The following is a 24,282-nucleotide window of genomic DNA, read 5'->3' on the forward strand; positions in this document are numbered from 1 at the left end:
TATGCGTTTCATCCAGGTGTTGTAGTCTTCCTTGCAGGCATTCTATTGCAAAGGGAAAAAAAAGGAGTAAGTGCCCCAAGCAGTGGGTTCTCATGCACTTTCTGACTTTAGGAGAGGATTATTCTGTGAAATAAGTTTCACTTACATTGCTCTGTACGTGCATCATGTTTTTAGACTACTCCAGGTCCATGGCATCAGGCAGATAGGTGTAATGATGGAGTGTATGCTTATAGTTGACATTGCTGGCAACATCCTGAGCTTTCTTGGCTACCACAACATTGAACACATCATGGGGTGTGTTGTATTTTGTTTTTGTCTTCTCATAGTCTTTTTTATACTCCCGGTCGGATTGTATCTTGACTACATTCATATAGTGAACCAGTTTAGGATCATCTTGGAGACTTTGGAAGCCAACCATTTTCCCTTTGGTGTTTTCATAATCTTTTTTGTATTGAACCTATTGGAAACAAAGTGGGTATATTTTAAAATGTAGTTATGAAGATTTTACTGATCAATAAGACTATGATTTAAAGCAATTGAGCTTCCCAGGAATTACTTCAACAACCAGTTAGATGTATTCATTTGTATATAGTTTGAAATGTAGCCTGGTAAAATTAAAATGTTACTTAGAGCCCATTTAATTGTCTGTAGCTGCCTCAGCCACCTGAGAGAGATTGGGGTGGGGAACGTTTCCATAATTCATGTCAGAGACAAGGTAGTAAGTTCCTTTCTACTTATACACTGGTAGAGACAAATGAAAAGATAAACATTCTGCAATCATTACCAGTTATATTGTGCTGCTCCAGGAGACCCCTCCCCAAACAGCTGGCTATCTTAGTTGTAGTAGAATTTTAATGAGTATTTGGATATTCAAAGGAAGACCCAGAGCCAGTTGTGTGTAAACATGAATTGGATCTAAATTATAAAGTGAGAAGAACTGAACTTGCTTGGGGAGATCTGGGAAGAAGCATGGGAAACTGAGAAGCAGAGATGTGAAGGAAAGCTAATGTGTGTGTTGGGGTGGGGAGGAGCTGGAAGAGTGCACCCAGAGAGAAAGGGAATGGGTATCATCAGCGCTTTGATGATACCAGTATTTATTACTCAATTGTAACTTATTTACATCGGCGCAATGTCAACTTCATTTCAAACCATCGATGAGGTTGTGCTTGGGACTTGGGTTCGGGGGACTAAAAGATGGTTCTGGACTGCTGTGTTCCATCTCTGGACCATGCAGACCAGAAAAAAGTGAACCCAGGGCAGGAGAGTCCAGGTGAGCATGAGCAAAACCACTGTGTACAAAGTAGGAGCCAGAGGTAATGGAAAGACAAACCTCAGAATATCTGCATTGAGCAGGAGGAAGGGTATCCTACTTCCTAGAGGTTAGCTGGTAGGGGTTTGAGTCAATTTGATTTGAATCTCAAAGAGGAAGGTAACTAGTTCATAGTTACAAGTATGATAAGGAAAAGAAAAAAGACAAAATTTTTAACTTTCATGGAGCCTAATGACTGCTATGGACCTTGGAGCCAATTAATCCATCTCTGGAAGCAATTAATTAAAAAGAAATAAGGGAAAGAGGGAATCCATGTAAATTAAGAAAATTTTGAGACAAAAATCTTACCCCCAGGAGGCGATTAGGACTTAAATAGTGACTGATTTGTTTACTTCCATGAGGAGAATAATGTGAATTTGTACAAAAATGCAGAGGAGACCTTAAACTTAGAGTGTTGCACTAAAACAGGTTAGTAAAGGTTCTACAAATCCTTACTGCCAGGAAAATTCAGACCTTTTTAGGGAACTTTCTTTTCTAAATAGTTTTCAACAGGACTCACTTCGTGCTGGGGACAGCAGACACGGCGACTTCTGCATAACGAATCCACCCCACCCATACTTCCTAGTTACAACACACCAGTGACCCCACCACCGGCACTTACCTCACTTGCTGCCTGCCAGGCAGCTTTGGAGGCTCTGATGGGAATCGTGTCCGTTCTCAGGTCATAGCCCTTCTTGCTCAAATCTTTCAAGCCTGTTTTTGTACATATTCTGAAAGAAAAAAGTCCCTTGCATATAACTGAGGCCACATTTAGAAAGGCCTTCACACGCAATCAGCAGCTGAGCTCACGTGCATACCTCATTGATACTGTAGGCATTAACTTTAGCCTGGATGAACTGGGGCAGGTCGGCTGGCAGGTTGTACTTGTGAAGAAGTTCTTCTCCTCTGGCTTTGTATGCTACCTTGAGAGATGAAAAGAAATGCATGAACAAAACAAAGGGGATCCCTGGGTGGCGCAGCGGTTTAGTGCCTGCCTTTGGCCCAGGGCGCGATCCTGGAGACCCGGGATCGAATCCCACGTCGCGATCCCGGTGCATGGAGCCTGCTTCTCCCTCTGCCTGTGTCTCTGCCTCTCTCTCTCTCTCTCTCTCTCTCTCTCTCTGATGTGACTATCATAAATAAATAAAAATTTAAAAAAAAGAAATGCATGAACAAAACAAAGGAGGGAAAAGGGTTTAACGACACAGGAAAATAATTTCAGAACAGATCACATTACACAGAGGTGCTTTTCTTGAAAGACGTTCTCTGGGTCACCTTCACATTCACCTGTGCAGATCTGTGTGCCTTCAAGGTCTCACATGCAATGCACAGAGTCCCATCCTAGTGCCCGTTCAGCCTTGGTAAAGGTCCCTTGGTATGTGCTAGGAATCTCTGAGCTTCGTGCGGTAGGGGCACCTCACAGAAGTTAGCCCCGGGAGAGGGCCTGATGAAAATGTTAACCTGCAGATACTTCCCTGAGCACCGAAAAGGCTAACTGGGTGGGATACACACACTATCTATCTTACACTTGGTGGGTGACTGATGGGACTTTGGGGTGGTTTTTACTCTACATGATTTTTGTCTTAGCTCTGACTTACAACGTAGCTCCTCCAGAAGGTGTGCCGCATACATTCATTTTCTTGGTCTTTCCTAAAAATAGGCTTATAGTGTGTCTTGTCATCAAGAGAAGCCCCTGACCTTCAGTGTTAAATGGCTGGAAGGACGGTCAGCGTAGCATCCATAACACCCTGAAGACGTGACGTAGGTGTGCCTTATTAGTGAAAAGCTGGGAGAGTTACAGAATTGCTCATGGAACTGAGTCTCTTTGGTTTGCAGAATAACCACAGGTGATCAGCACGTTTAGAACCAAATGTATTTGTTTCCGTTATTAAACTACAGATAGAATTAGCACTCATATCACTTCTTTGGGCCTGGTTGATTTTGGACTGTACTATAATCGGAGCATCCTCAATCGAAGTAAAATTGAGAGCGTCTGGATGTTGGCTGCATTTTTTCTGTTTGGTGAATTGAAACAAGATAAACAGCAATAATACTTTCACTTAAGGCTAATACATAAAAATCCTTGAGATTTATTTTGGAGGGACAAGGGTTTTTTTTTCCTGATTTAAAAATTTTTAGATACTAGCTTCTTGGTTGGCTTGGGGGAAAAGATGAATACAGTACAAGAGATGATGTTCCAAAAATTGGCTCAATTTTGGATGGTCTGGGGCATTACAGACCAAGATAACTTTCAGGAACCAGGCTACCTCTTGCTTATGAAATGAAAAGAGGGTACTCTTAGCTAAACAGAACCCAGAAACACCACAAAGTTTTCTAAAGTATCAGAAAAGCATGCAAGGAAATTTGGAGTGTCTTTTGTGTGACACTAACAGGCTCTCAGATTCCTGTCAGTTGAACAGAGGTAACGCAGCTCTTTGGTTGAGGGAGGAGGAACTGGGGAATTAGGCAATGGCTAGGGGTTCCTATAAGAAAGGGAGAACTTCTGCTCTGCAGCCTCCATGTGACTAGTCCACAGCTTGTCACTAAAGTACTGAGGAGCTAGCTACAGGAGAGAAGAGAGTGGAAGGTGTTCTGACGGGACCTTCTAGCTACATTCCTAGATTTTCCTCCCTCTAGTCTCCCACTCTTCTTCCCTTGTGCATCTTCTACATCCCACTTCTGTGTATGAAGTGGCATCACTCAGCTTTAGACATCTAAAAACCACCAACTCAGAGGAACTTTTGTGAAAAATCGGAGGATATAAAATGTTGTTTCCTAAAAGCAAGCAAAAGCCCAGAACAACAGAAACAAGAACCTTCACTCAGTACCTCCGTCCCTCCTTTATGTAGGCTAACCTCCCTGATGTGTTCACCTGACAGCCATGGGAATGTGCCTCTGTCGGAGGGGAAGGGTCAGATCACCTGGCCATTTAGAGTGAAAGATCATCGCTGCTTTTTTCTTAGACTGAATAACAACTTATCTGGTACTTCAAAATGATCAAGAATAAGACACACGGTATAATAGTTAAAGGAAAATTTCTGTAGTATTCATTCTATGCATTATTCATAATTGCCAAAACTGGCAATTATGAATCCACATGTGTACCACTGGACAGCCAAAAATATAGCTATGCAAAGGAATACTACTCAATAATAATAAGGAATGAATTGTAGATATGTGCAGATATATAGATGAGCCTCTAAAGCATGGTGCTAAATGAAGGAAGTCTCCTACAAAAGAGATTTCTAGGAAAGTACAACTATAGGGACAAAAAGCAAGATCTCTGGTTGCCAGGCATTGCAGATGGGAGGGGGAGTTTTCAAGGAAACTTTCGCATACTAGCAGCATTTTAAAATTCAATTATAGTGATGACCATAAAAACTACATGAACTTATTAAAAATAGATGAATTTTGTGGCATGCAAATTATACTTTGATACAGTTGTCAAAAATATTTTTATCATGAATGGTTAATATAAAGGATTTTGATGATGTAAAACTTATCTGTCTGGATAATTCATGCATGTGGTAAGGGCTCTTTTCTCAGTAACAACCATGAGAGAATGAAGAGGGAAAAGAAGGTGATTCCACGGTTCTGGGGGCCTTAACACGGCACAATCCCAACCCCCTCTGTGGCACATGAGATGTCTTTACCTCATTTAGGGTGTCTGAAGCTCTCTTTGCCTTTCCCATTTCTAAGGATCCAAAAGGCACCCAGCCACAACCTTTCATCCAGCTGTTGTAGTCAGCCTTGTATTCAACCTAAAACACCAAGAGGAAGGTTACAGGTTTTTTGTTCAGCATCATCCTTATTCATGAAATCATTAACATTTTACCCAAAACAGTGTTAAGATTTCTGACCAGCTTCCTTACTTCATATATCCTAAGGTTTCTTTTTGTTTTTGTTTTTTAAGATTTTACTTATCTGAGAGAATGATGAGAGCACGCACATCAGTGGGGCAAAGGAAGAGAGAAAGAAACGCAAGCAGATCCCACATGGAGCACAGAGCCCAACACAGAGCTTAATCTCACACTCAGAGATCATGACCTGAGCCAAAATCAAGAGTCAGATCCTTAATTGACTGAGCCACCCAGATGCCCCACATTGAGATTATGTTAAGTATTTCCTTGGTGGGAGATTTTAACAGCCCTTAGGTTATCAGTGTTCTTCTAGCTGGCATGTAGTCCATCTCCTCCTTATTTCCAACTGAAAGGAAGTATGTGGAACTCTAATTCCAATATGGACAAATACTATATTTAAAGCTCTACTTCAAAGAATAAAAAAAAATTATATGTAGATAATCAAAGGTGAGGTGTTTGCTCCCTGGAACTCTAAGTATTATGTTTCTTTGGTCAAATTAGGACTGGTGGCCACATTGAAGGTAGGTAATTTTGCTCACCTTCTGAGAAGACTTGATAATGGTTATTCGTACTATAGGTTTGCACATGTTGCCCTTCATGTGTAATGGTTAACTTTGAGTGTCCCCATATCAGTTAACAATGCACTTTAAAATAGTTATGCTAGGGGCACCAGGGTGGCTCAGCTGGTTAAGCGTCTGCCTTTGGTTCAGGTTGTGATCCCCAGGTCCTGGGATTGAGCCCCATGTCGGGCTTCGCCCCACGTCGGGCTTCCTGCTCAGCAGGGAGTCTGCTTCTCTACCTCCCTCTGCCCCTCCTTGCTGCTCACTGTCTGCTTAAATAAATAGATAAATAAAGTATTTAAAAAATAAAATAGTTACAATCAATTTGCTTGTACAAGGCTCTTACTATTTGGAATTTTTCCTATTTTGGGGACACACTTGATGCCATTAAAGTAATAGGCCAGTCTTGGGGTGCTTGGGTGGCTCAGTTGCTTACACGTTCAACTCTTGATTTTGGTTCTGGTCATGATCTCACTGTTGTGGAATCAAGCCCCATGTCAGGCTCTGTGCTGGGTGTGCAGCCTGCTTGGGACTCTCTCTCACTCTCCCTTCTCCCCTCTTCCTCAGCCCTCCTCACACACACCCTATTCCCTCTCTCTAAAAGAATAAAATAAAACAGTAAAATAAAATAATAGACTACTCTTATTGTCTGGCTATATGTGGTACGTAAAACTTATATTCTAGATACAAATTTCAAACCATTGTTCTTTAGTGTGGGCCTTTTAATTGGAATAAAAAATCAAGAAACTATTTGGTTCCTGCCTTTGAAAGGCTTACCATCTACTTGGGAGAAAGAAACATAGCAAAATTAAAAAAGTAAATAACCACGCATGATACAGGATTGTTAGTGATGGAAATTTAAAATCGTTCAGGGGCTGTAGAAAAGAGTAGATTGGGTCCTCAAAAAGTTAAAAATAGAATTACCATGTGATCTAGCAAACCCATTTCTGAGTGTATACCCAGAAGAATGGAGAGCAGGCTCTCAAAGGAAATATTTGTCACCTACGTTTGTAGAAGCATTATTCAGAATAGCCAAAAAGATGGAAGAAACACAAACGTTCACTGATGGATAAAGGGACAAACAAAATGTGGTATACACATACAATGCGGTATTATTCAACCTCAAGAAGGAAGGAAATTATGATACATGCTACAACACGAATGAACTTTGAGGACATTTCATTAAGTGAAATAGGCCAGTAACAAGAAGACAAATACTGAATGACTCTACATATACATGGTCTACAGAGCAGCCCAGGTCAAGTACAAGGGTGGTTGCAGGAGCTAGGGAGAGGGGAAAAACAGGAAGATAACTGCTAGAGTTTCAGTTTTAGAAGATGAAAAGGTTTTGAAGATGAGTGCACAACAATGTGAATATAATTAGCTGCTACTCAACGGCACACTTGGTTGGTAGCTTTCCCGGAGGGATATAGTGATGAGTTCATGCTAGATCTAGGTCTAACTCTGAGGGGCATGCTCTCATCAAGCCACAAGGGTCATTTCCCCATTACATACTAGCTACATACAGAAGACAATGCCAACACCTCTGAGAATGGCCAAAAACACCATTCCACTTAAAGATTATTTCCTTTTCCACCTTAGAAAAACGGAAATGAGAAAATGTGATTACTCACATCACTCTGCAGTGCATAAGCCTCCTTGGCAAGATCCACGTTGATGCTATCGGGTGGGTAGCTGCAATTGTGTAAGATGTGCTTATAGTCCATAGCACTGGCAATTTCCTGAGATTTCTTAGCTCGAGTAACTTGGAGCATATCAAGAGGTGTCCTGTAGATAGTCTTTGACTTCTCATAGTCTTTACGATATTCACGCTGTGAATAGGAATTTTCCATTTATTACCATAAATCCTCAATGGAATTTCCGGACAAGCACAGAAATCTCTCATAAACAACAGACACGAGTTAGAGAAACACATTCAAACGTGCGAGTAGTTTTTTTTTTTTCCTAAAATTTGTTCATCTGTTACACATTATTGAACCCTTTCCCTCCAAAAACCTCAGACGTGGACATATGTTACCAAATCTACTTTTAGATCAAAGAGCAACTGTCAGACAACAGGAGGGGGCCACAGTTTCTACTTCAGGAAGGCATTTTATTTTAACACAGGGTTTTTTCAAGACCATTAAGAAGCATTATTTTTACCAAAGTAATCTAATCTTTTAATTGTGTTCCAATAAAGAAGTACTTTTTTAATTGATGAAGACTATAGAACAATCATTTCATGCTTCTAATTTCATAAAACGACCACTTCATGAATAAAGCTGTCCACTTGACTACTTGGCTTTTCTAACAGCATGTTTAAGTGGTCACTGAGTTTTTCAACCTGACTATTCTACTTTTGATAGTAGATAAGCTCCACTGAGAATCCCAAAGGTTCTTTCATACCAAGTTTAATTTTGGTAACAATTTAAAAGCAGCTTCAGATTGCAGCAGTAATAAGACCTCAAAGGAGAAAAGTTTGTGACACTGAACCATTCAAGTAACCTTGGCACTTATTACAGTGTTCTCATAAACCAAATGTCTTGACTGGGCCTCAGAAGGCACTTTCACTGGCTGGTTTTCCGGAATGTTAGACAGGGTGCTAATTAGGTCAAGGGGTCAAGGTCCCAGCTTCATCATGCCCACTCAACCAATTACCTTAACAGAGAGAAAAATTCTACCCCAGTGCCTGTAGGAAAATTCTAAACCCTTATATCTCCCCCTAATCACATAAGCATTAAAGACGGTGACCCAAGCTAGCAAGTAGACATGTGCCTTATGAATCTTCTGTAGAAATTCCTGTTGCAAACAATCTGATCATTTAGCTCCCTTAGGGAATGTGATCTTCCTCCTAAATACTTTGTGGGCAATCACCCTCACTGAATAAACATCACTTAATTGTAAAATCTAGCCTTTGGTTTACGAAAATAAAATATGGAAACTTTCTGATCGTATGTAAGAACATTGAAAAAATAGTTTGTCTTTATTAGAAATAAGCTGATGGGGTGCCTATTGGTGCAGTTGGTTGAGAGTCTGACTATAGGTTCAGCTCAGGTCATGATTTTGGGGTTGTGGGACTGAGCCCCACGTTGGGCTCCACGCTGAATGTGGAGTCCACTTGAGTTTTTCTCTCCTTCTCCTTCTGCCCCTCCCGCTCATGCTCTCTCCTTCCTTCTCTAAAATAAATAAGTCAATCTTTAATGAATAAACAAACAAACTGATAAAGTAATGTTGCCACAGCATTGGTGTGTGGAAGTGTTTTTGACTAAACCATTTGATTCTTTTGTTCATGTTTATACCAGTTCATACATATCTGTACAATGTTGTCAAAGGTCCAAATGGCTTTAAAAGATTCTCTTTATTTTTTAAAATTATTTATTCATGAGAGACAGAGAGAGAGAGAGAGAGAGAGAGAAAGGGAGAGAGACAGGCAGGGACACAGGAGGAGGGAGAAGCAGGCCCCATGCCGGGAGCCCGACGCGAGACTCGATCCCGGGACTCCAGGATCACGCCCTGGGCCAATGACAGGCGCCAAACCACCAAGCCACCCAGGCATCCCCTAAAAGATTCTCTTTAAAAGCCATGCATGTTCTATACCTGTAGCTTAGCTCTTAGCCTGGATGTATATGAAAATGATTCATCATTGACTAGCTCTTTTGGTTACCAGTATCAATCAATTAACAAGTATTTACCGAAGATACTACGTGCTTCGTGTTCTAATGGGTACTGTGATAGGATAAAGACATGTTCTGTCAACAGACAGATATGAAACCTTCTGAACTGAGAAAGGATAAGGAGCTACTAAAAAACATAATATGATGTATGTGATCACTATATACAGATATAAATCAGCGTGAAGTTATTAGAGAAAACTACTGACTACGGGATGCTTTAAACTGCCATAGGACTACACAGCACATGCAAAATGAATTAATGAAGATATAGATCATTATATGAATACATGGTTGAAATGAAAGTAAAGGATACAAACATCCTTCTATTTAATTTTGAAAAAATAATATTTGCAAGCTATGCTGAACACTCTTACCACTCTTCAAGGAATTCTCTAATCATTTTTTAAACACAGCATATACTGTGATTTGCAATAGATCTTTCCCCTCTCTAGTAAGAACTTTACTCAAAAGATGAGACTTGGCCCATAGACAAGCTGTAGGGAATTTATATTCTCTGAAATTCAGACAAAAGGCAGGAAGAAAAAGTTCAATTTTCTAGACGAGTGATCAAGTCTTTAATCAGAGGCTCAAAGGAGCCTATAATCAATGGAGTATTTCTCTTGAACCTATACCAGTACTAATTACTAAAGTCAATAAAAAACAATGATAATTAACAATAAGATTTTTATCTCTGACTCATGGCTTTCTTCCACTATAAAGACAGTTTCAAAATCATCATTTAAAGTTTATTTTTCAATCAGAAGAAAATATGAAACCATCTAGTGATGTTTTCAGGAAGTTTTGAGAATTAAAATCACTTCTTTACCGATTGCAATATTGAGAATTAAAATCAATATTCTATTACATATTGAAACAAACGGTTTTCAAACTGAAATAGAATCAAGTAATCAGAAATACCTCTCCCCAAAGGTACAAGAATCTGGGAAACCATTCTACTTCTAATGTTCATTCCCAGCAGTCTGTTGTGAACATGATAGAGCCCATGGATATGGAATCCTTTTACGTGCTACCAACCCCTTGGGCATATTAAGAGGGACGTCACCTTGAAAGCAAGATAGATCTACAAAGACATCACTCTGGTTTTTTGGCTCTCTTCAAAGAATGCAGCATCTTGGGATCATCATTAATGCTCAGGGCTCCAATCATCTTTCCTTTGCTTTTATCATAGTCTTTCTTGTACATCACCTATGAAAACATCACACATGCCAGATCCCACCCATCAGGCAGCGTCACTGGGGTCCCCTGCCCGGGTGCCCAGGCCATACTCTCATCCCTGGCGATCCTGCTGTTGGCTTCGGCTGCCAGCAGGGGGATGGCGTCCACTTTCATGTCAAACTGCTTTGCTTTGCTCTTCTCCCAGTCATGTTTATAGATATTCTGAACAGGAGGTTTCAGCAGAAAAATGGTTAGAACAACATCTAACTCAGAATCATTCAGTAACAATAAGAAACAGACTGAAAATTTCTACATGTAGACTCTTTTCACCTTCAAACACTATACTTCCCAAATGATAGTATAATTATTCATAAGCCTGTCATCTTGCTTCTCCCCTCCCACCACATAAGGATAATACGCTTTCTTAATATCCTATGAACTCTCTAAAGTTTCGGCTATGCCGATGTATAAAGGACGATGTAGAAAGACAACCACTTAGAGAAAGTGAAATGGGACATTCACAGGAGCTTGCCAATGCTACAGAGATTAGCTGAGGGTAATTAAGAGGATGTTTCTGATGGTAACAGAAAATGTGGAAAATGAATTAGAAGAGCAAAGTAAGAGCCTTCTGAGCAGTTCAGCCTTAAAAGCTCCACTTATACTCTGGAAACAATTGCCACCATTGTTTAATTGCATAACTCCTAATCTGGTCTTTTTAAATACCCATAACATTTCCCCTTCACGTGGGCACATAATGGTAGATTTCTGTAGCTTTGATACTTACATCACTTAAGTTATAGGCATTGACTCTGTGCTGGATAAACTGTGGAGCATCTGCTGGTACGCTGCACTTGAACTTCTCACTTTCACGTTTTGCTTTGTAATTCAGCTGGAAAACAGAAGATATCCAAACAGTTCAGGGTCAGGATTTCCTTGAGGGCATGTGGGAGAGTGTATATAAATGACTGAATTACTTCTATACTTCTACCCTTTTCTGAAACACGCCTCAAAGTGATGGTATATCCATCCAGTCAAAGTCTGTTACAAGGCCTAGACTCTGACTCCCTCTTTCAGGATTGTGGTGTAATCCAGTTTGGGTTGTCATTTTTATAAACGCTATCACAATGTATGTGTGGGAAACTCATTGATGGATCTAAACTTTTAGGCTGTGACTTCAGGACACGGATACTGAAAGTCTATTAAATTCTATGATCAGAGAAATAACAAAAATAGAAATAATCCTAAATAACTAAAATCCTAGTACAGTCAAAAAGATACATATATTCTGATTATTAAAAATGTAAAGTACAGCACTGTATTTAAAAAATTTAAAGCTGACATAGGTGGAAGGAAGGGGATAGAGACAGAATGAGGCTGTTGAATTCTGGAGCTAAAGGCAAATGCACGATTGAACGTCAGCAATAACCACCTCGAGAACAGTGCCCGTGGCCGGTCCAGGCCAATGAGAAGATCATGCTGTGAGAAGACACTGCCTACAACACTCTGTCCCTCGTCAGCTTACCGAGTTCAGCTGGGCCAGTGATGTTGGTAACTGGCCAGCGTTTAGCTGTTCCTTCTTGTGGCATAAAATATTAATATGCTAGAAATGCCGCATGATGAACTGACAGGACTCCTGGGGTATAGCGATGTCATTCACTTCATTACCAACTGCAAATGAGCTGTGATACTAAAACACATTTTATCGTAGGACAGGATGTATTTTCCTTCCTGAGAAGGTTGTGCCGCTCTTAGCTGCTGGCACCGTGCAGCCCAAAGTGTGGTCTAGCAGCAGCAGCATGGGCATCGCTGAGGAGCTTGAGAGAGAGTCAGCATCTCTCTCCAGACCAACTGAATCAGAATCTGTACTCTAACCAGGTCGCTGGGTGACCCACACGAGTGTGACCGAGAAGCACTGCTGCTCTTCCCCGATCTTCACCCGGCTGGACCGTTCTGCTTTAGATCACCCTTGACCACCCTCTCTCTCTCTCTCTCTCACCATTCTGTTTGAATTCTGTATCGGTATCCTGTATTCATTTTCTTATTACTACCTGATGTCTTTCTTGTTTCTGCACTCTTCATATCTTTTTGTATTGCCTTTGTCAGCAAACTCACAATGGGAAATGCTTGCCTTGTTACCTACACAAATACATGCTTTTGTTGTTTTCAAATTCATGAAATTTAGTATGCATTATTTTGGGTGTGTGTCAGATCCCAATGGGCAAATTCCCCACTAAAAATTGGTGACTTATTGAAGAAATATTATTTTTAGTATCGTCTAATACCACTTTTCCCAAGGCTGCAATTCAGTCAAGCAGCTTCATTTGCATCTTATTAAATCTTGAAAAGTGACAGTGTTGGGTAGATAGATGAGCCCGTGAAAATGCTTATGTTTCAAATAAACACAGCATTCCAGGTCATCCACACTTGCACAAATCAAGGCACTTACATCGCTAAGCTGTTTCGTGTTGAGTTGGGCTTGCAACAGTACAGGAGTGTCGGTGACGGCCGTGAATTTGGTCTTATCTGGATGAACTTTCCACGTATGCTAGAAAAGATGTTCTTTAATAAAATATCATAATAACGGATCTTTATATTCTTGTTTATATACATACTACATATAAAGAGTTTACAGTTAAAAATAGAATTTATTTTCTGAAAACTTGGTTGATATGTTGTCACTTCTCTCTCTCAATCTCCATCCCCTGATGTTGCCTCTAAATTGGTCTCCCCGCCACAATTCAGCAACCAGATTAATCTTCCTCCGGCTGACACCTTACAACAGCCCTCCATATGACTTGACCTAAACCGTGCTGTGGCTGATGAGCCCTACCCTACAGAATCTGCCCACCCCCATCCCCTACCATTTCACTTCTTCCCACTGTCTCCGTCTCCAGAACGCTTCTGCTACTTCATCTTTGCAATTCCTTAAGTGCCCAGCTCTTCTCTCCTTAGACCGTTCTTCCAGTTAGTTGCTCTCACCTTGATCTTGGCATGACTGCACATTCCTGCCTTAGAACTCTCTCAGAGCACCCAGCCTATGGAGCCCATCCAGTCTCACTCCCACTTCATCCTATTTCAATCCTATAGCATCATTCTTCATAGGTTGTATTATCATTGTCTAGTACCTTCCTTCTTTATACGTTTTTTGTTATCTATTTATCCCTCTCAAATGCATGCTCCCCCAGAGGCAGCCCACCTTGTTCCCTTTTCTTTCTCAGCATCAAGGACAGTGCCTGACATAAGCTAGCTCCTCGTGTAAATTTGTGAAATGAATGCACACCCCTCTCTCACAAATCTATCTTACCTTTCCCTCCACTAAGCCACGTGTACATAAACTACTGAAAGTAAAGCTTTATTAAGACCACAAACTATTCTGTAACAGATCGGTTTCTTCACAATAATTTTTGTGCTCCCCAGTTCCACCCCAAATTTAAAATTTAACATCTGCTAACCACTAGGCATTAGCATGTAAACTCCTGCTGAGTTCACCACTAGATGGCACAGGAATCCCAAACCCCATTTGGAGAACTCTGGGCAGCTGACTTCTGTCTTTACACTGGTCTAGCTTCGTGATTGCTTCATATTCTTGTGTGATTTTCTGAGGGAAAAAGCATTTCCCTTATCTTCTTCATACCTGGCTTTGTAATTTTTCTATAATGAGAAAGAACTAAAATAGATCATGACTGTTATTACCCCCAAAGAATGTCATCGAGAGACAGGAACAATGGTCTTCAACTTAATGTCACTGTTGGGAGTGGAGACTTTCATGCAGTGTATTTGATATGGGTCCTTGAAGCTGCCCACGTAATGGCCCAAGACGTTCTGTACATAGGAATGTTTGTATTTAGTCTGAAAGAGAAGCATATTGACAAATATGCCAATTAGGTACGTTATTTGTCACATCGTAGAAAAGCCCTCAAACCCCAGGAGCAACCATGGCCTTTCCAACCTCGCTGAAGTTCTTCAGCAGAGTGTCAAGTTGGTATTTAGGGGTCTCACAGTAGTTCCTGCTCTTTGCTTTTGTCTTCTCATAGCTTTCCCCTCTATAATCTCTCTGTCAAAGGAAGAAGAAAATTAAACAGAGAAGAAAAATCTATGTCATGGTGTAGAAGCCATTCCCATCATTGCTATACTTAACCACAAAGAAAAATTTTGTACTTTTTCAGAATTTATTTTCCATACGGCGAAAAAGGCAGTATTCCTACGGTAGAGGCTCACATCTTAGATAATCTAGTCTGCTAACAACCATATATGCGCTTGTGTTATTTATCCTAACATTGCTGAGCCAGGATATTCCATGACATAACAATGCTGCTTGAGCAACTTTTTTGTCTTTTTTTTTTTTTTTTTTTTTTTTTATTTTTTTATTTTATTTTTTTTTTTTTTTTACTTTTTTTTTACTTTTTTGTCTTAATGTAATTCTATCCACTTGAATGCATTTGAAGGAAAATGAATTTTTTAAATAGTACAAAATTAGGTAAAAGGTATAACGTGGACCTTAAATACTTAGGCACAGTCCCAGAAAAGTCTTCAGCTCATTACTTGATGGAAACACATTTTATTTACAATAACTTTGGAAGCTGGATTTTCTCCTTGAGTTCTAATATTTTTCTTTATAGTAATATGCAAAAATAGTTTTTTTCCATTTTATTATAGGTATCATGTATTCTTACACATTCTCCTTAATTTTACCGTGCAGAAATCCAAAAATATACGCAGGACAGACAAGCATACTTATAAATGATACAGGATAGGGAATATTTATTTAATGCCATGAGTTAGAGAAGCAATTTTTATAAGGAATTTTTAATATTTTAGTCTTTGAAATGAGATCAGTGTTTTATACAATTCTTAAAATACTTTGTTCTTGAGGTTATGCTTCATCATCTAGTTTTCCTACTTTATTGTCTTTAGCCTGATTTTCTCAGTTTTTGCCTTTTATTTTTCTATATATATTTTTGCAAAGTACCTGAAGTCAGATCATTACATGGAATGAATATGTGTTTATGACATACTGAGATATTAAATCTATTTCTAGGAAATGATAAAGAAAAGGCTATTGCTAGTATATTTTCCCCCTAATAAAACAGAGGGCATTAAAGAAATTAAGGAAACATTTACAATATACACTGATGTCTCGAAGTACAGAGTTGTTATAAGAATAAGGAACTTAATCATTTTTTACTCCTGGGCTTTTGTGTGTGACTTGTCATCCTGAATTGGAGATTTCGTATAGGCTAAACATCTCATCCAAAGTTATAGTAAACAGTAAATGTAGCCATATCTGAAAGTAAGCATGATTTTACAAAGACACTCACGTCACTCTGGTTCTTGGGATCATCATTAATGCTCAGGGCTCCAATCATCTTTCCTTTGCTTTTATCATAGTCTTTCTTGTACATCACCTGTGATAACATCACACGTGCCAGATCCCACCCATCAGGCAGCTTTACTGGCAGCCCCTTCCCAGGGTGCCCAGGCCATACTCCCATCCCTGGCGATCCTGCTGTTGGCTTTGGCTGCCAGCAGGGGGATGGCGTCCACTTTCATGTCTAACTTCTTTGCTTTGCTCTTCTACCAGTCTTGCTTATAGACATCCTAACCGGAAAATTTTAACAAAGGAATTGGCAAAGGTGATATGCATATTATCATACTGTTAAGACTAATGAGTATCTCAATACTCTGTCTTAATATGAAACAAATGAACCATTTTCACTATAGAAAATCATGCATAAAAAAAGAAAATCATGCATATTTTAGTTATTATTTTCTTCAAACTGAAGCTTCTAATTTTCCAAGATCAAGGTGCTCTCCTCCTCATTAGAATCTTTCATTAAATTAACCTAATCCTAGTTACCATACTAATACCTAACTCCTGTTACTGAGCCTTTCACAGAGTGGCACCAAATATTCTACAGTTAATTTACTTTTTATGATCTAAAGATATCACTTTCATTTGATCTCAAGGTCCTTTGAAAGGTTATTTCCTGAATCATTACAATACTCATTGATGCTAGATAATCTAAGGACTTATTTATAGAATTGTTGAAGAAATGAGATCTCCCCTTCAAAGGGGTATTTGCACTTTCTATAAAATTAAGTTTTGAAAATGAAAGGTAGCAATGGATACCTACCTGGCCTTATGCCTTTTATGCAAGCTCTCTTACATGTAGAAATAAGCACCGTTTATGTGAAATAAGGGATATTATACGTCTGAGTAGTAAATAAAATGAAACTGTATCTGAAGAAACAGGTCCTGGGTGAAAATTAATCATTGTATGACATAAATGAATATATGGCTAAAATATCTCACATTATGATTTGCAGTCAAACCTACATGAGTGGTGGCATTTTGGAGGTTGGTTAAAACATATCGAGATTGTCTAATTGTATGAAGCTACCTACAACATTGCTACACACATTTATAAGGTGAATTGAAAGATACATGGGTAGAGGCATAAGGGCATGGTGCAGATGCTAAATGTTCTTCCCATCTTTATTTAAGATTTTATCTATTATTGAGAGAGAGAGAGAGAGAGAGAGAGAGAGAGAGGGAGAGGGGCAGAGACACAGGCAGAGGGAGAAGCAGGCTTCATGCAGGAGCCTGATGTGGGACTCGATCCCAGGACTCAGGATCATGCCCTGGGCCAAAGGCAGGCGCTACACTGCTGAGCCACCCAGGGATCCCTGTTCTTCCCATTTTTAACACTGAAGTGTTTATGCAGTGAAACAACCCAGAAATAAAAGCACAGGTTGTCAGGATATCCCATACCATAGTATATAGGAGCTTTCATCACTCAGGTTATAAGCATTGACTTTGTGCTGGAGGAGGGCAGGAGTATCTGGAGGTATGTGGCACTTGAACTTTTCACTTTCATGCTTTCCTTTGTAGTTCAGCAGAGATAGAGAGTGAAAGAGACAAAGACAGATGGAGAGAGAGACAAAAAAGGAGACCATTAGCTCGAAAGAAGAATTGTCCCAAAATACAAAATCTCGGGTGGTACATTTCATAGAATAAAACGTAAAATACATTATGTTAATTAAGAACTGACAATGCTGTTGAGATCAATACAGAAGTCCAGAGCTAGGGTAGTCCACCCTGCACGACTGACAACCTGCATGAAAGCACGTCTGCCACCGTGGTAGGACTATCCTGGAAGGAGGTGGCTCTTTCATATATGCTCCCTCTCCAGGCACATCACAACCGGCCCCCAGAATCAGCAGATTCTTGAGACTCACAGCCCTTTCTCTCTTTCCATTGTCAACGCTCACTTTCCGGAGAAACACGTTCTAACAAACCTGGTTACGTCCCCTCACATACATTATGCTTTGTTAATACTCTTTATCTGAAGACTTTATTTCTGGCCATCAATTGACTGAGGTTACTTTTATTGCTTTGCTTACTTCAGCACAAGTTTGGAAGTTCATACTTAAAAGTCATGTGATAAAAGTATCTCAAAAGCTCCATTTTCCGAAACTTATTGGAGACAGAGACATCCCGTGTATTAAACATCAACTCCGGGCCAGGGTATTTACTATGCTCAGATCTCCTTTCGTTTACTCTTCAAAACAACTGCAAATTACAAAAGGGTAACTAACACGAGGCATAACGAGGTTAAACAATTTGCCTAGGCTGCCGGGTTATAAACGACAGAGCTGGAATTTCACCCAGATTTGCCTGGCTAAAGACCTCATGTTCCTTCCAGCATGGTAAGCTATATTAGGCCCCCTTAGAGAACCATTCTGCTATCCTTGCTATACATCCCAGAAGATGCAAGGCAACTAAATAAGGAGATCTTTTAGGTGATTACAAATACAGACAAGTTAAATTTGATACACTCACTTAGCCTTTTTCTTTGGTAAATGTGACAAGTCACTGGATTTTATATACAGAGTTATGATAGGTTATCCCTCAAAATTGGATTTCCTGCCTATTTAAAGGAACTTACATCACTCAGTTGCTTGGAATTGACTTGGGCTTGCACCAGCACAGGAGAGTCGGTGACTTGAGTGAAGTTTGTTTTATCTGGATGGACTTTGTAGGTGTGCTGTGGAGGAAAAAAGGAATAGTCTTAGCAATCAAATCCTATAGTCCAAGCAAGGAGAACCCATTCCCCAAAAGAAAAGAAACTTGTAATTAATAAAACACAAGGCTCTTTTCTAATTAGACTGCAGTGTTTTAGAGATGCTTTCACAGCTGTACAAGAAACTTTCTCATTCTTCAGATTTCTGATAACTCCTCTTTGGGGACATGAACTAGAATTAGCTCTTGAAAAGTGTGGATGACAGCTAGGGAAAACAGTTCATCACCTACAAGATAGATTTTGTTTCTTATAATTTCCTTGCTTGCATATATTTGAAAAGTGTTAAAATTTTAAATTTCTCTTGAACCGCTAGATGCTCTGGAGGCCAGGACGTTTGAAGGTCATACTACAGACTCACATCTTTACATGGATCCAGTTTCTCGATTGTTTCGTATTTTTGAGTTATAGTCTGGGTAAGAAGCCTTTGCCTCGGTCTTCTTCGAATTCTGCTTTGTAGTTGTTCTACGAGGAAGAAAAATCAGACACGAGGATGCAACCATTTTATCCATGCCCTAAAGATGTGTTAAGTGGAAAGCTAAACAACTGTCTTAGGACTTACATCACTGTTTTGAGCTGCAACTTTCATGCAGTGTGTATGATATGGATCCTCAAAGCTGCCCACATAGTGTCCCAAAATATTCTTTAAGTAGGAATCTTTGTATTTGGTCTGAAAGACAAAACATATTTCATGTATTTATTGGGAGAGAATAATGGATCTTTTCTTAACAGAAGAAGTAACCACAGAATTGCTTACATCACTAGTGAAGTTGTGCAGAACTGTACCAAGTTGGAATTTGGGGGTTTCACAGTAATTTATGCTCTTTGCCTTGGTCTTTTCATAGTTTTCCTTGTATGGTTCCTGTCGAAGAAAAAAACCAATTAAAGTAGATTCTTGTCATTCCCACACTGATTATAGTGCTTGTATCTCCCAACAATAAACAAGAAGGAGAAGATAAAAAGATATATCCTGTCAACGGTCTTAAAAACTGACAATCAATCTTGGGGTGTAGTGAATGAAGAGTTTCCTCTATTAGCAATTACTGTAAAGTTTAGGTTTTTAACATTCACCAAAAAAAAAGTCAAGAAACCAGTACTCTACCTCAGACCAAGCCCTTAGTTGTGGAGATTTGTATGTACTTCAGAACTGCTACATCCGCTCTCCCTCAACTCAGACTCGTCTTTCACTGATGGTGGCACAACAGACAGGAATCTTCTGAGCAACAGTGAATTCTTTTTGAAACAAACCTTCACAAAAATGTTTAGTATAAGTTGAGACATACACTCTCTCTTCCTCCTTCCACCAAGGGAAAAACCTCTTTACACAAACAGATAGTATATCCTGTATATAGGTATATACAGGAACTCTGTTCTTCTCAGCTAGGACCCAAATTTAGCTCTAATACTGACAATAAACAACCATTGGATTTTAAATGCACAACTGATAAAGTGAGAATCTTGTGCCTTTCTCATGTTAGGTTTTGAGGTTGTACATGGTGCTTTTTGGTTTTTAAAAATTTATATTATTCTCTTTATCAACAAAGTAGGTTTGAACCTGAGCTTTGCTATGTTTGATAAAGATGACCCTTACTTAGGAAACAGAAGACATGCTTTGCATTGATTTCCCGACAGGGCTATTTGCAGAGATCCACTCACACTCTCTCACCTGCCACTCCAACTCCACTCGCCTCATTCCTCAATCACAGGTACACATTTCTATGGTGCTGACTTAATTTGAGGGACAAAGAAAAGATAACTAACCCACAGGGGGATCACCATGTATAATCCTCAAATATTGGGAAAGCTTAATACTGTGGGAATAACTTACCTGATCACATGTTCTCTCTTATTTATATAGTCAAAGTGGTCTTGGGCTGCTGGTCTCTTAATGCATCTCTCACTTATCCGATCTGTTTTATTTTAAATCTTATGGATTGGTCAGACTCTTAATTCTACAAGTAGAAACTCCTGTGAAGACTTAGGGAGCCAACTTTTATGTTTTGTTGTTGTGGTTTGTCTTTTGGGGGAGCCATCTTTTAGGTCGTGCTTTCTGCAAATGATGGTTTCTAGGGCCAAGATTTGCACAGAGAATGACAAGATTTGCACAGTGAGGGGAAGAACCTGTGGAACCCAAGACATTTGTCTTTGCCCTGCTTGAAGAACACAAGGGCAGGGTGCACACACAACTTCACCTCTCACTCTCTGCCCCTTGCAAAGCCTCTTTCTGTGTCAGGATCCCAAAGAAGCACAAGCACTAGAACCTATAAGCAAATGAGGTTTTCTCTGCCCCTTGAGCTAAATCCACAGGCACCCCCCTCCCAAACTAACACACATCATACTCAGGGGGCATTCCTGTCTTCCTGTGGTTATATAGTTCCAGGGAAACTGCTACACTAGAATCCTAAATTACTTGCAAATTATGTATGCATTTAGTCATTATAGAAAGAGAGATAGTTCATCTCTCGCAGCTAAGGTTAAAAAAAAAACACTTTGACCTGAACGTACTTATCACATCACTCAGGGCATTTCCTGCAGCCTTCAGCTGCTTGAGCAGTGGGTTCTCTGAGGCAGGAAGTACATTATAATCGGGTTTTCCTTTATTCTTTTCAGAGTCTTCTTTGTATTTTACCTGTAGGAGTGAAATGATAAAGTGGGTTACTTTTGTTCTTGTCTCTATTATGGATATTATGACATAGTTCTACAAATCAATTTTCTCTCTAGAAAAGTGGCAGCTTGACATTTTACAAACAAAATACTCCTAGTAACTCATAACAGCAGCAAAGAAACTGCATAAATCTCCAGGATAACTTTTGTTCCCATTCATTTATTCACTCAAAAACATCCATAGGGTATTCATTACATGCTGGCCTTGGGACAAGTACAAGAAAGAATAACACCTGGTCCTTGCCCTCAAAGAGAAAAAGACATACACAAATAATGGCAGTGTATCATGTCTCAGACACTTGCTACTCCACAACTCTCATTTAACTTAGCCACCAGTGACCTAACTGCCAACACATTTTTTCAAGAAAGCAAGCCAGAAGCATCATCGAAATCTACCCTCTGATGCCTCATTGACTGTGTGTGAGCATGTGTGCAGTTCATGTGCATGCAGAAGAGACCGTATGTTGGTAAATTCAATTCAGAAACATTTTAAATAGCGGATCGCTCCTTTCTCCCTTCACTCACTTCTCACTCTCTCCTCACTCTACTCCTACCTCATCTCGCTGATGTGTTCACATGGAGATACTCCAGAGTTCAGTCCTTAGAGTTTTCTGTCTATGCTTGCTCCCTTGATGGCCTCCAGGCTTCGGACATTAAATACTCTCCATATACTGATGACTCCCAAATTTATACAACCCTCCCATATATCTCCCCTGAAACTTCAGACTTGTACAATCAACTGCCCACTTAACATTTCCACTTTGATGTCTAAAACGCATTTCAAATCCTACGTGTTGGAAGCTTAGCTCACGTTTTCCCTCCAAAAATAATTATGCCCTCTTTCCACACTCTTCTCTCTTAATAAAGAGAAATCCCATCCTCCAGTTGCTTAGACCCATTCTTCTCATATCCCACATCCAACCCAATAGCAAACCAGGTCAGCTCTATTCTCAAAGTCCATTTCATCCATCAGCCCTGCTCCCCTCCTGATCTAAAACATCACTATTTTGCACCTGGATACTAAATGGCTTCCTGGTGGTGTGATATCCTTGCTTTCACTCCCTCAGCAGGGCCAAGCCTAGGGTTTCAACCAAGTCTGATTGGCTTTGAAGTTTATTTCTAGTGCTTTAGAACGATCAGGATTCTTCTTACCAAAGTCTACTCTACAGAGTATAGGAGCATATCCATGGATTTGTGTATCTTGTCTGCGTCTAGATTTTCAGCAATTGCTGAAGGAAAATAAGAAAAATCATGGTAATAGATTGTGTGAGAGTTTCCATATTCAGAGAAGGTTGACAGCTGTCCTTTCTTGAGGGGTCCTTCTGTCTGAGAGCACAACCTTTCTAATTGCAGGTATCAAAAGGTCCTTTAACAAATACTGAAGATGATACCTGACTATTGTTAAAGGTCAGACATAGGAAAATTTTTCAAAAACTTGGTAGCCTTATGATAACCCCAAATTGCACTTTTTGTTGAGCCCCAAGAACCCTCTTTTTTTTCATTACATACAAAAGCAAAATTTCTAAGAAACTCACCCACAATAAGACCATCATGACAAATAAGAGCATTTCTTCATACCTTGCTAGCTGCCACTCCAGCTTGTTTATTCACTTTGTACTCTGGTGTTTCGGTCTACATGAAGTAGATCTGGTCTTTCATATTCTCAAAGTCTTCCTGGTATTTCCTCTGTAAGACATTACACACACTGGAGAACTGCCATGAGCACAGACTATGAAAGGGTTCACATGGGAGGACAGGGGCCGCTTCAAGAGCTCACGCACAGGGGATCCCTGGGTGGCGCAGTGGTTTGGCGCCTGCCTTTGGCCCAGGGCGTGATCCTGGAGACCTGGGATCGAATCCCACATCAGGCTCCCGGCGCATGGAGCCTGCTTCTCCCTCTGCCTGTGTCTCTGCCTCTCTCTCTCTCTCTCTGTGACTATCATAAATGGAAAAAAAAAAAAAAGAGCTCACGCACAGCCGTGCTCCTCTTGGCTTACACATGGGTCCGGTTACAATGAGAGATGGTAGTGCCATCATCAAAACAATTAGCAACTCAACAGAGATTTGGAGCACTTACAAGAGGCTGAAAACCAGCCTCTAAAGAGCTCTCAAAGACCAGGGGCAGAGAACTTCAGAGGAAAAAAAAAGAGCACTTTTACAGTGAAGAAACTCTGGGAAGAAACGAATCAGTTTCATAAAATGTACTGGTTGGGTTCTCCAGGCAAATAATACTTTAACAAGGGCCCCTTTAACCTGTACTCACTTTGAAAACATATTGTTGATATGAAAATTGAGGCAAGCATAATGGAATTTAATCAAAACAGTATTTCTCAAAAAAAGAAAGATGGAGAGATTTCTTTGTCAGCAGGAACTCTACACAGGTCTTGTCCCCATGAAGAGGAACCTGGACTCCAATGTACTTGTAAACCTGCAGGTGCAGCTGAGGGCCAGAAGTCATAAAGGAAAGGGTCACTTTTTCAACCTAAGAATATCTGGCTCTCCCTTCGTACTGCTATTCCCACCAGCAGCCCCCTGTGCCATGTCCACAGTCACCCCTTCTTTTTTGACAGCTTCAACCGCTCGCTCTTCATTAGCTCCTTTCCTTTAACTTACTAAAGGCCTCTCTGTTGTTAAAGTATCATGTCCATTAAGCATGCAGCCCCTTCACCCTTGCCCTCTTTTTCCTTCACTACTGACTACTCAGGGCTTTCCTTCCATCAACCTTGAACCCTGCCTCCAAAAAAGCAGGACGATTTGTCAATCCCCAGATACATGAAGCCCTCTTACGCCTGTGGACCTTGTACCTGCTGTTCCCTTTCTTCAACATGCCCCAGCTCCAGGCTCTCCCCATCTGCCTACAGGCTGCTGCTCATTCTCCATGGCCCTGGGTCAGCACAAGATCCCCTCCTGAGCCCTCCCTGACCTGAAGACCTTCTCCTGGGGTCTCACTCAATGTGA

General features: G+C 40.2%; 1 protein-coding gene and 1 pseudogene across 1 annotated transcript; both read right to left on the reverse strand.

Annotated features, from left to right (window-relative positions):
* Positions 1-151: 151 nt before the first annotated feature.
* LOC144299273 (nebulin-related-anchoring protein-like) lies at positions 152-7,388 on the reverse strand. The gene is made up of 5 exons (XM_077874795.1): positions 7,364-7,388; positions 4,963-5,070; positions 2,128-2,232; positions 1,932-2,040; positions 152-457 (listed from the first exon to the last, which is right to left on the reverse strand). The coding sequence occupies exons 3-5, from the start codon at positions 2,145-2,147 to the stop codon at positions 176-178; spliced, it is 411 nt and encodes a 136-aa protein (XP_077730921.1). The 5' UTR covers positions 2,148-2,232; positions 4,963-5,070; positions 7,364-7,388; the 3' UTR covers positions 152-175.
* A 2,944-nt stretch (positions 7,389-10,332) lies between these two features.
* On the reverse strand, positions 10,333-23,325 carry LOC144299448 (nebulin-like; annotated as a pseudogene).
* Between the last annotated feature and the right edge of the window lie 957 nt (positions 23,326-24,282).

The sequence above is a fragment of the Canis aureus genome, chromosome 27 (genome assembly GCF_053574225.1).
Source record: "Canis aureus isolate CA01 chromosome 27, VMU_Caureus_v.1.0, whole genome shotgun sequence".
NCBI classification, from domain to species: Eukaryota; Metazoa; Chordata; class Mammalia; order Carnivora; family Canidae; genus Canis; species Canis aureus.

Coding starts and splice junctions, on each gene's coding strand:
- LOC144299273 (XM_077874795.1), bottom strand. CDS start 2,147: ATGCCTACAGTATCAATGAG. Junction 2,041..2,127: donor ATGCCTACAGTATCAATGAG/GTATGCACGTGA, acceptor TTTTTCTTTCAG/AATATGTACAAAAACAGGCT. Junction 458..1,931: donor CCTGGCAGGCAGCAAGTGAG/GTAAGTGCCGGT, acceptor TGTTTCCAATAG/GTTCAATACAAAAAAGATTA.